This window comes from Pinus tabuliformis, chromosome J (genome assembly GCF_031772625.1).
Source record: "Pinus tabuliformis cultivar Carrire ecotype Pingquan chromosome J, CPIR1, whole genome shotgun sequence".
NCBI classification, from domain to species: domain Eukaryota; kingdom Viridiplantae; phylum Streptophyta; class Pinopsida; order Pinales; family Pinaceae; genus Pinus; species Pinus tabuliformis.
The window spans coordinates 934126693-934138424 of record NC_142295.1 but is presented as its reverse complement, the minus strand read 5'-3'; the positions used below and the strand labels follow the sequence as shown (position 1 = coordinate 934138424).

General features: G+C 38.5%; 2 protein-coding genes across 2 annotated transcripts; one reads left to right on the top strand and one right to left on the bottom strand.

Annotated features, from left to right (window-relative positions):
* The first annotated feature begins 4159 nt into the window (after positions 1–4159).
* Positions 4160–4780, top strand: LOC149229840 (uncharacterized). The gene has a single exon (XM_089375922.1). It carries the CDS (start codon positions 4160–4162, stop codon positions 4757–4759), a length of 600 nt encoding a protein of 199 aa, XP_089232048.1. The 3' UTR covers positions 4760–4780.
* A 3453-nt stretch (positions 4781–8233) lies between these two features.
* LOC149229839 (pentatricopeptide repeat-containing protein At2g13600-like) lies at positions 8234–11129 on the bottom strand. The gene is made up of 4 exons (XM_089381141.1): positions 10893–11129; positions 8914–10718; positions 8681–8809; positions 8234–8369 (listed from the first exon to the last, which is right to left on the bottom strand). Exons 1-4 carry the CDS (start codon positions 11127–11129, stop codon positions 8234–8236), a joined length of 2307 nt encoding a protein of 768 aa, XP_089237267.1.
* Positions 11130–11732: the final 603 nt, after the last annotated feature.

The window sequence follows — 11732 nt, the reverse complement described above, 5'->3', positions numbered from 1 at the left end:
TTTCATTTAGTATCCTTAACTTTTCTTACCATATTTTCTCCCAAGTAGATTTGAGAAGACATTTTGGGGATAATACATGGATATTTAATCTGAAAATTAATTGGAGAAGACCATATCTTCTCCCAAGTAGATTTTGAGAAGACATTTTGGAGATAAGATATGGATATTTAATTTGGAATTTGATTGGAGAAGACCATATCTTTTCCCAAGTAGATTTTGAGATGACACCTTGGGATATGGATATTTAAATTGGAATAAATGGAAGGAGACCATATCCTATCCAAAATTAAATTTGAGGAGACAAGTTGGGAATTGAATAATAACAATAATGAAATTTATATTAGTAAATAAAAATTACAGTTTCACAAATGTAAGTATATACCAATATTTCTTGATAATTAAGTCAATATTTTCAGGTAAATAAAATTTGCATGATAAGATTAAGTAGGTCATTACATACAACCCTCCTTCAGAAAACTTCGTCCCAAAGTTAGAGTGAAAAGGATACAAGGAGTTCGAAAACAGTTTAACAATAAGGCATAACAAAATAGAGAGAGAGAGTTATAATAGTAAAATTTAATAAGTCCGGCAATGATACCACTTCCCATCAAGAGTCTTCAACTAATCTATATCCTCCTATCCTTCCTAACGTACTTTCATTCCCACCCTATCCATCATCTGCTGTTATATACTATGGCATCAGCTATACCAATCTAACCACTGATAAAACCAATATGGTGGAAGCGTCGACTATATCGACCTAACTTCCCCAGCAGGCAACTGGAAATCGTCATCACACGTCTAGGGGAGCATGTCCATCACTGCCCTCCCACAATTCCAGGTTTGGAGGTTATATGGTGGGAAATACCTCCACCCCTCCTTACACTAGGGTCAACACACACTGGCAATCGTCATCACACGTCTAGGGGAGCGTGTCCATCACCGCCCTCCCATGATTCCAGGTTTGGAGGTTACACGGCGGGAAATACCTCCACCCCTCCTTACACTAGGGTCAACACTCTAATATGGACCACACTACAACGCTGGTTGGATACTTGTCATCAAATAATCTAGTCAAGTAGTCTTTTCACCTGCCATTTACATTTTACTTATGTCATAAGAGTGCATACCAAGTAGATACAAAATGTAATAGAACAATGTACATCATACCTTTCCACATTAGATGTCTCGACCTTCCCCAATGGAAGAGTAGATCTTGGTTATCATATAGTTCTTTCCAATCTGCAGGTTAGTTCTCATTCATGCATATATATACCAACAACATATATATATATATATATATATATATATAGATATATATATATATATATATATATATATATATATATATAGTGATCTTAAACATCATGTTATTAAGTCTATTATCCACGTGTCAATTTTGTAGTTCATACTAGAAATAAATCTTACATTAGATAAATCATAATTTCACTAAGTCATTTATTAAATAAATCATATCCACTTAAGCCATACATGAAACAACAATAACTCTGATAAGTTATGCACTAGATAAATCATAACCAAGTAAGTCATACATTAGGTCATACATCAAACATTTTCATCATCAATACCTAATCCATCTAATGATTTATATAAGTAGTTTCACCTGTCTAACTAAATGCATCAATATTACATAGTGTTCATAATAAATAACATGGAATTGCAAAATAGAGCCATAGCATAGGTAGCTATCTAAGTCAAAATGGACATCATAAATGGTCAAAAGTAGGGTAATTGCGAGAAATAGTCTTTGCATCCTCCCGGGTAGCAGATCTTGGGTTATGCTTGTCCCATTGTATCTTAACTTGGTCCACCAAGTGATGCCCAAGCTATCAAACCCTATGGTATAATATGCATATTGGTTTGATCATTATGGTTCCCACGTCTGAGACCTATATTTCCCTCCAGTCGAGTTTGTGGGATTCATCAGAACCATAATGTTTTAGGATAGATACATAAAAACATCATGAGTTTTATGAAAGTGGGGTGGTAGTACAAGACAACAGGACATTGGTCCATTTTTCTCTTTGATTCTAAAAGGTCCAATAAATCGAGCTGACAACTTCGTCCATTTCCCAAACCGAATGGTGCTTTTTTTGGGTTGGATACGAATAAAAACTTGGTCTCCTACTTCATAACTTCGATCAGTCCTATGTGAATCAACATAACTTTTCTATCTATCTTGTGCTTCCTTTAACCTTTGTCGAATCTGCCTTACATGTTCTTCCATTTCTTGAACTAATTCCGGCTCAACTATTACTCGGTCCTCCAACTTTTCCCAACTCAATGGCGTCCTACGTGGCCTCCCATATGGAGCTTGATAAGGAGACATCCCGATTGAACTGTAGTAACTATCATTATAGTCAAACTCTACCAATGGTAAGTACCTTTCCCACTGAGTCTGATTATCCATGATGTACATTCTAAGCATGTCTTCCATAACCTGATTTACTCTTTCAATCTGCCCATCTGTTTCTAGATGATATGCAATGCTCAGGTTTAACTAAGTCCCTAGTGTTGACTGCAAACTTGTCCAAAACCTAGATGTAAATCGAGAGTCTCTATCATAAATGATCTTTGTGGGTAACCCATGTAATCGAATAACTTCACTTATAAAAACTCGTGCCACATCAGTAACATCGTAAGTGTCTCTTACTAGGATGAAATGGGCACTTTTGGTCAATTTATCAACTATAACCAATATAGCATTGTGCCTCTATGACGTGAGTGGAAAACCCACAACAAAATCCATAGAAATTACCTCCCATTTAGACATAGGGATGTCATGTGGTTGTAGGAGTCCTACTGGATGGCGATGATCAGCCTTCACTCATTAACATTGAAGACATTTGGCGACAAACTGGACAATGTCGTGCTTCATGCCTACCCAAAAGAAGAGTTTTTTTTCATGTCCGCGTACATCTTCTTCACTCCAGGATGTGTAGAATAGAGTGCTCTATGTGACTCTTCGAGGATGGTTCTTCTTATACCCCTTTCCTTAGGTATGTACATTCTCCCTTGAAATCTCAATAGTCCATCTAGTTCAAGGACATATCCCTCAAAATTTGGTTCTATCTACTTCCCATTCTGGAGTGCTGATATAACCTTTAGATACCAACTATCTTCAAAGAGTTTCTCCAACTTAGGTTCCCTCAAATTGACCCTCAAGGCTACTAGGGAGAAGGTTTGTGGCCTCCTGCTTAGTGCATCGGCCACCACATTCTCCTTTCCCTTAATGTATGAGATCTCAAAATCATACTCGCTCATAAATTCGCTCCACTGCCTTTGCCCTTACAAAGATGGGCCTATTGCTTATTCTCAACTTTACCTTCAACAAACAACTTTTCCCATGCCCAAATTGGCAAATCACAAAAGAGAATCAAAGGTATAGTTCTTATTGTCTTCTTTTCCAGAAACCCAACTAGCATAAAAAGTTGAATGAAAAACATTATAGCGTCCCTTCATACTCATCCAAATTATTTATATAATTGACCATCATTCTTTGGAAAATCTCAAGAGCATCTCAACTAAGCTATTGGAACAGGTATTCATCCGTTTATTGATTACTTCTGTCATTGGTTGCAATGTAATTCTTACTTATTTAATTTGTGGTAAATATAATTTAATGGTATATTATCATCAAATAAATGTTTAGATATAAATAAATTATTTCCCATATTATTGTGTTTAAAATTAGAGAAATTTAATTTTTAGTTAGAGGATCTTAAGAGGGAGTCTCACACGTGGTATCAGAGCCCAGGTTCAAAATCTGGACCCAAAACCCACCAAACCCAAATTTCCGCTATAAAAGCTTGTAACCCTCATAATTACTTGTAATCCTAGTATATATATATATGACCCTATATATATATCTATATATATATATATATATATATATATATATATAATAATTTGTTTTTAGATTGAAAATGATACGTCTCTTTATTGCCTTGGAAAGCAATAAAATTTGAGTAAAGACATGTTAGAGTTGCATTTTACAGACATCATTATAACTATGATACATATTAACTGTGATACGTTTAAAAAAAAAATCCCCTTGCTCACTACGAGATGTAAGATCTAGATTCCATTTAGACACACGCTACATCGCTCACTAGCAAACCCTCCCTAAGGAAAAAAAATGGAGGGAAGAAGCAGATTTAGCAGAGCCCCTGTGCGAGCCCTTACCTTTGACGTTCACAGATCCAATTCTCCCACACGCCATGTCAATTCGCCTTCATCCTCCTCTGCTTTCAACTTCGCTGTCCACCGAACGCTCTCTCCTACTCGTGCAAGCTTTAGCGGTGCCTCTTCTTATTCTTCTGCTTCCACCGCCTCTTCCTCCTCTATCAATTTGGGCCTAGACAGATCCGCGTCGCAGGTTCGAACTGCACGCCTTCCTATTTCACCGAATGGCAGTGCCGCCATGAAGTCTATTCCCTGCCCTCCGCCTAGGAAGACATGTATGTGTTCGCCGACGAATCATCCCGGTTCGTTCCGTTGCAGTCTTCATAGAAAGGGTAACAATTCCTCTTCGTCTACTATGCATTCCCAGCTAAATGCGAAGAGATCTGCCATGACGAATTCGCTAGTAAGAATCGGCGGTGTGGAAGGAGAATGGGTGAGAAGAGCTCTCACTGCTCTCATACGCCCCTCCAGCCACCACATGCGAAGGAGAACGTCTTTTCAGCCGCGGCCCAGCAGGCTCTGCCATATGACCAAGGCCCAAGATGTCTCTTGAAGTTTGCATCCGGTCGTCCCCGTTTCCAGATTCAGTTTTGGCTCCTTTTGCCGATCATTCTGTAACGGTCAACGAACACTAAAAGAAAGACTGGCTTGTATAGTTGCAGAGCCCCACACAGTTTTATTTTCATCTAAGGACTTTTCCAAGTCATCTCCAGACAAAAAGCTATAGCAAAGGAGCATTATTGTTCGACAAGCGTTGACACTGTTTGGTAATATAGTAGATCTAATATAATGGTTCGAATCCTCTACGCGATTCAGCAGAAACTCCAACCAGCTAAAAAGAAACGAATAACAGCAAAAAAAAACTGAGTAACCTGATTGTAAAATGTGGAGCAATATAATCATTAAATCGCAGTTCTTATTTTTTTCCTTCAGTGACCGTTAATCTTTTCCTGTCAGTTGATTGGGATCATCAATCACTGAGTGGGGACATTTTTTTAATCTTAAAACACAGCTTACCAACACTTCTTTTTCCATGAAGATAACATCGTGAAGTTCTGGGAACCCAACAGGGGACTAACCATAATCACAAACATCATATGAGTGCCATTTTCACACAAGATTTCTGTTTTGTTATCTATTAATAAATGTCATTTATTCAGGGTGAAGTTGAAGGTCACCGTAAAAATTTCCCAAGAACACATGGTTCCTAGTATTGACTTCAATACAGTTGCATCCTGGCCTTTTTATCAAGCCCATGCCTTTCATCATTGTTCTGCAATTGTTACACCATTCCACAGAGAGTGATTTATAGTAGGAAGAACTCCTCCAGCATCATCAACTAATATCATAAGACTTGGGCAAATGCTCCAACTGATAAGAGAATCAGATTGACAATCTGTCATCCTTCACTAGCAGTTGCTACAAGACTGATATTCCTCTTGAAAATGCTAGAACAAGGTGCTTCAGGTTTGATAAATTGGTCCCAATTGAAATCTTCAGTTTTGGTACTAAATGGCAGCCAATATGAACTGCATTTAACCCTCCTTGAAATTTTGAGTGCTGGTACAAGTTAAGAAATTGGCCTCCCTTTTGGGACATAAAATTCTAAGAATGATGACAATTTATCCCTTGGAGAAGAGATGAAAACTCAGCCTTCTTCTGGATTATAACTCCTTGTAGTGAAATCGTCCAACAACAAAGTGAATGCGGCCTTCGCAATTCTTTGAAGAAATCAAACTCCAACTTGGTTCTCCCAAATCTTGAATTCTGATGCATTCAAGTAGAACAAGATTATGCCTATCTGGTGTGAACTGTATTCCATATTTCTCAAATGTAGACATTATTTCAAAACAAGCTTCTCTATCTGGTAGAATAGCTCTTGTGTAACCAAGCAGACAGGAATAATTGGATGAGTCCTCTACAATCACCACCTTGTAAATTAAAAGAATTCTTTCTCTTTCTTGCAGAAGACCACATACAACATAGAGATGAACATCTTTTCCCTGAACACTCAACAACAAGGAAACAACCGGAATAGGATGCTCATAGCAACCTACAAGTTCCATAAACTCCATTGCTCTTTTATTTCCATTAGTATAATCATTTATATTTATTATAATATCATCGTGACTAGGGCATTCTGTGTTTAATTTCTTCAACAAAGAACCAGCGCTCAAATCATTGTTTTCAACAACTTAAGCGTTTAGGGTAGAAGGAGGCACATCTGGAAAAGTCAAAACTGGGGAAATACCCTTTGATTCTTTGTTCAACGTCTCTATCAATGCACTTTGACAATATGATCCAAGAATAACAATTTTATCCTACTTCAGGTTTTCCTTTCTTGTAATTGCATTGGGAAAATCAGAGATTCCATGGTGATTACTTATGCCAATAGCTATACGTGAAGCCAATTCCAAATCACCGTGTGAGGCTCCCTCTTAAGATCTTCTAACTAAAAACTAAATTTCTCTAATTTTAAATGCAATAAGATGGGAAATAATTTATTTATATCTAAACATTTATTTGATGATAATCTACCATTAAATTTTATTTATCACAAATTAAATAAGTAAGAATTTCATTGCAATCATTTACATAAATAATCAATAAATGGAAGAATATTTGTTCCAATAGCTTAGTTGAGATGCTCATGAGCTCCTGATTCTGTTGGGACGCTCCTCTTGACTACCCGACTGGATTTGCCTCCCAGCGAGCTAGGAAGTATTTCTTAGCCCAGAGAACCTCCACAGGTTCCCTAGCCCTCCGAGCCCAAGTCCAACCAGATGTAGTGTGTCCAAGTTTAACAAACACTCTCTAGATCCAAGTTTGATCTCCCTCCTCTTTCTCCACATCCCTCTTCCAAAACAAAACCAAACCAAAACCAAGACCAAGGACCCCCCTCGCCCCTCCCCTCATCACCATTCCCCTTTTATGTCTCTTTCTCCCAAAACCAAGACCAAGGACCGCCCCCCTCCTCTCATCATCCTTCCCCTTTTATGTGTCTCTCTCCCATCCATCTCAACCACCTATCATGAATGTCATGACTACCCCCTCATCCTTTCATTTAACATCCTTGACTTTTCTTACCATATCTTCTCCCAAGTATATTTAAGAAGACATTTTGGGGATAAGATATGGATATTTAATTTAGAAATTAATTGGAGAAGACCATATCTTCTCCCAAGTAGATTTTGAGAAGACATTTTGGAGATAAGATATAGATATTTAATTTGGAAATTAATTGGAGAATACCATATCTTCTCCCAAATAGATTTTAAGATGACACTTTGAGATATGGATATTTAAATTGGAATAAATGGAAGGAGACCATATCCTATTCAAAATTAAATTTGAGGAGACAAGTTGGAAATTGAATAATAACAATAATAAAATTTATATCAGTAAATAAAAATTACAGTTTCACAAGTGTAAGTATATACCAATATTTCTTGATAATTAAATCAATATTTTTAGGTAAATAAAATTTGCATGATAAAATTAAGTAAGGCATTACAGTAAACTTTAATTGTCCAATCACTAAGTAGAGACAAGTCCCGTGTCTCACAAACAAGAGAATTTTATGTAGCAATTTGATGTCTCACTGAATCGTGACCTTAAACTTAGATTATTATTATAAAGTTACAATTTTTTTGAAAAAATTAAAAGCCAATTTCTTAAAATACAAAACAATGAAATTGTTTTCCAAAATAACAGCTATTCGTTTGAGAATACATGTATACCGTTATCAATTTTGAAGTACGCTCATCAACTTTGTCAAATATCAATCATTACAACGTAGCTAAGCCATATGAAATGACAATTTTCCCATGGGATTGTAGCCCGTCACCATGGTGTTCCTTTTATAGTATTGAGATATCAAAAAATAGTATTGGTTTTCATGAGTTCTTATTTAATCGATAACATGTGTAATGGAGCATGAAAAGTGTGAAACTTAGAAGCGATCCAATCCCTCTCCTCCCTATGTTAGGATACTTTTCAGGATAAAGGTTAAGCTGAAATTTTCATCTTAGGCTTTAGTGACAGGAACAACATGAGGGATGTATATCCACTTTCGAACACACGAGGCTAACAAACTCATGACTTCGATGCAAGCGGTCTCTGCTTGCAACGGTGAGAATAACAGTGGTGGAAGTTTGTCCTTGCTAATGAAACAGCATTACCAATAGTCACCACAAGAACACGGCCCATCCTTGACATGATGGAAGCAATTGGTATCTGTCAAAACAATTTCTCGTCCAATGGTCTTGGATGCGAACTTCATGGCATTATGGCAAATTGGCAATCACCACACACATGAGAATTCTACACGATTTGGAATCTGGATAGCCATTCCTAAGGGTGTGCTCACAAGCACACAAAGGCATTTGCCATCTTCTTACTGTAGTGGCAAAGTAAATGTTCCTATTGTTCTGCTTCCCCATCATGTAGCACAAGATTTGTGTCTAACTTATACCTGGCCTCCTTCATCTGCCTACTCAATACTTCCACCTTTGCATAGGCGTTCTCCTTCTGTGAGTGTGATGTGTCCCCAACAACAAATGTGTACCCTGTTTTGTACTTCAATCCATCTACATCCTGGTTCCTTTATCATCCCACTTTCTTTCATCAAATTCTCACCTTTGTTACCTTATGCCAGTTTGCAGCTCCTGCATAGATTTTTGACAGCAGCACATCTGTCTCTATTACTTGTGGTTCCCAGATACTTCAAGTTTTGCATAGATATCCTCCATCTGTGCATGTGATCTGAATCCAACAACAAATGAGTGCACCTTATTCTGTACCTCAATCCAACTACATCCTGGTTCTTTTATCACTCCCCTTTCTTTCATCAAATTTCTCACCTTTGCTACCTTATCCCAGTTTCCAGCTCCTGCATAGATATTTGACAGCAGCACATATGTTTCTGCTACTTGTGGTTCCAAGTCAAAAAGACGTTCAGCTGCAAACTGTCCAATCTTTGTATTTCCATGAACTCTACAAGCACCAAGCAATGTCCGCCACACTGAAACACCAGGTTCGGTTGTAATTTGTTTGATGAAATCTATCGCCTGATCAAGGTATCCTGCACGGCCAAGAAGATCAACCATGCATGCATAGTGTTCTGTTTTTGGCATGATTCCATAATCATGACTCATGGAATGAAAGTAATGGCGACCTTCATCCACTAATCCCACATGTCTGCATGCAGAGAGAATACAAACGAAGGTTATGCAGTCTGGTTTCAAACTTGCCAGTTGCATTTGTTCAAAGAGTTGCAAGACCACCTTGCCCTGCCCATGCTGAGCACATCCTGCCATGATTGCATTCCATGTGACCACATCTCGTTCAGGTGCATGATTGAATACTTTCTTTGCGTCCTCTATGTTCCCACATTGAGCATGCATAGTAACAAGAGCATTTCCCACACAAATATTTGCAACAAACCCAATCTTGATACTTTGAGCAAATATTTGTTTTCCATTTTCTAAAGCTGCTAGGCGTCCACAACCACTAAGAACGGTAGCAAAAGTGAATTGGTTTGGCTTCATGCCTACATGCTGCATTTGGCGAAATAGTTTAAGAGCTTCCTCATCGTGTTTCTCGTGAACATAACCTGCAATCATTGCTGTCCAGGTGATCACATTTCGTTCCTTCATTTTATCAAAGACTAGCTTTGCATTGTCGATAGTTCCACATTTAGCATACATAGTAATAAGTGCATTCTCCACAGACAAATTTGAGTCTAGTCTTGATTGAATCATGTAAGCGTGGACCTGTCTGCCATATTTTAGATATTCCGGGCAAATACAAGCACTGAGGACGCTTACCAATGACACTTTGTCAGGCTTCATATTTTCCCATTGCATTTCACAAAAGATTTCCATTGCCTCCTCGCAATGCTCAATCTGTGCATAATTTGCTATCATAGAGTTCCAGAGTACAATATCTCTTTCAGGCATTTCATCAAACACCCTGCGTGCATCCTCCACACATCCACATTTACCATACATGTCAAGAAGGTCACTGCCCACAAAGATATTTAACTTAAACCTAGTCTTAACTATGTTGGCATGAACTCCCTTCCCCTGCTCCGCAGCCATCAGGCTTGCACATGCGGTGGGAATACTGGCAAAGGTGAACTCATCACCTCTAATACCGGCCCATCGCATCCAGCAAAACAACTTCAGGGCTTCCCAATTGAGTTCATGATGGACATAACCTGTAATCATGGAACTATATGAAACAAGGTCCAGTTTTGGCATTTCATCTAAGATTTGCCTGGCTGCTTCTATACTTCCACATTCGGCATACATTGTCAGAAGCGCATGACTCACAAAGGAATTTGACTCAAATCCAGTCGTAATGACATGCGCATGGACCTGTCTCCCATACTCCAGAGTTGTGGCCACACCTGTGCAAGCTCCAAGAACGCTGGAAAAGGTGAAATTATTTCCCCTTACGCATGCCTTGTGCATCTGGGAAAACACTTCAAGGGCAAGACCACCGTGGCCCTGTTAAACACATCCAGCAATCAGTGCAGTCCATGAGACAACATTTCTTTTGGGCATTTTGTCAAATACATGGCGTGCATCTCCAAATTCACCACACTTAATGTACATATTGATGAGGTGGTTTCCAATAAAAATATCAGGATCAATCCCAATTTCGATAATGTGGGAATGGACCAGCTTGCCTTCCGCGAAAGCCCTCATCTTAGCACATAGGTGTAGAAGCTCAGCATAGGTTTCGTAATCGTTCCCGCTGCCTAGAAACCCTAAAACCTCTAGGATTTGTTTCAGTTTCCTTTCTTTACAAAGCACACTCACATCCAATCCCACACGGGATCCATGTTCAAAAACACTGGGTTTTGCTACTGGACACTTCTCCGTATAAAGGTTTTTCTCTTCCGTGCATCGGTTCATATTGGGCTTCTCATTTGCGTAGTCTTCCACAACAGCAGAGGTTCAAAACCCTACATTTCTGCCTCGGTTATCTTGTGTTCCAACTAATGGGTGTAGTTGATTCCATAAATGTGCAGGTCTGAGTATGTGAGTATGGGTTCTTCCGATTTGGGATTGTGAAAACAATCTCGTTAGTAGGGTGGAATCGAGATTTTTCATGTTGGTTATGCCTGTCAGGAAGAGACCAGATCGACATTTGTTGAAATTCGAAAAATATAACAGTGAGGAAGTGCAGACGTACATAAGGACCACCTGATAATCGTTATATATCTGTCAACAAATGTGCAAGGAAATATGGAATCTTTGCCGTCAGCTTCGTGGGTTCTGTTTTCTCCTCGTCACTGAGAATGTTCAGGCCATAATCATTTCCTTCTTTGTTTGTTTGCTTTTTCAGTCTTGCCCACCCAGGAATTTTACGGTGTGTTTTTCTTTTGTTCCTCCATGTTTGTGCTCTTCGTGTTGAATTTCTCGAACTGGAGTGATGAAGAGTGTCAAAGTCCTCGGGCATTGGTTTCTCCAAGAGAGACAGCTCTGAGAAACCATCTCCATTATCTATTATCTTTT

Excerpts from the sequence above, each read along its gene's own strand:
- LOC149229840 (XM_089375922.1), top strand. The coding sequence starts at position 4,160 with ATGGAGGGAAGAAGCAGATTTAGCAGAGCCCCTGTGCGAGCCCTTACC.
- LOC149229839 (XM_089381141.1), bottom strand. The coding sequence starts at position 11,129 with ATGAACCGATGCACGGAAGAGAAAAACCTTTATACGGAGAAGTGTCCA. Across the intron at positions 10,719-10,892 it reads CTTTCGCGGAAGGCAAGCTG|GGCCACGGTGGTCTTGCCCT; the intron begins GTCCATTCCCAC and ends TGTGTTTAACAG. Across the intron at positions 8,370-8,680 it reads AGGCAGATGAAGGAGGCCAG|CAAGGACAAACTTCCACCAC; the intron begins GTATAAGTTAGA and ends CTGTTTCATTAG.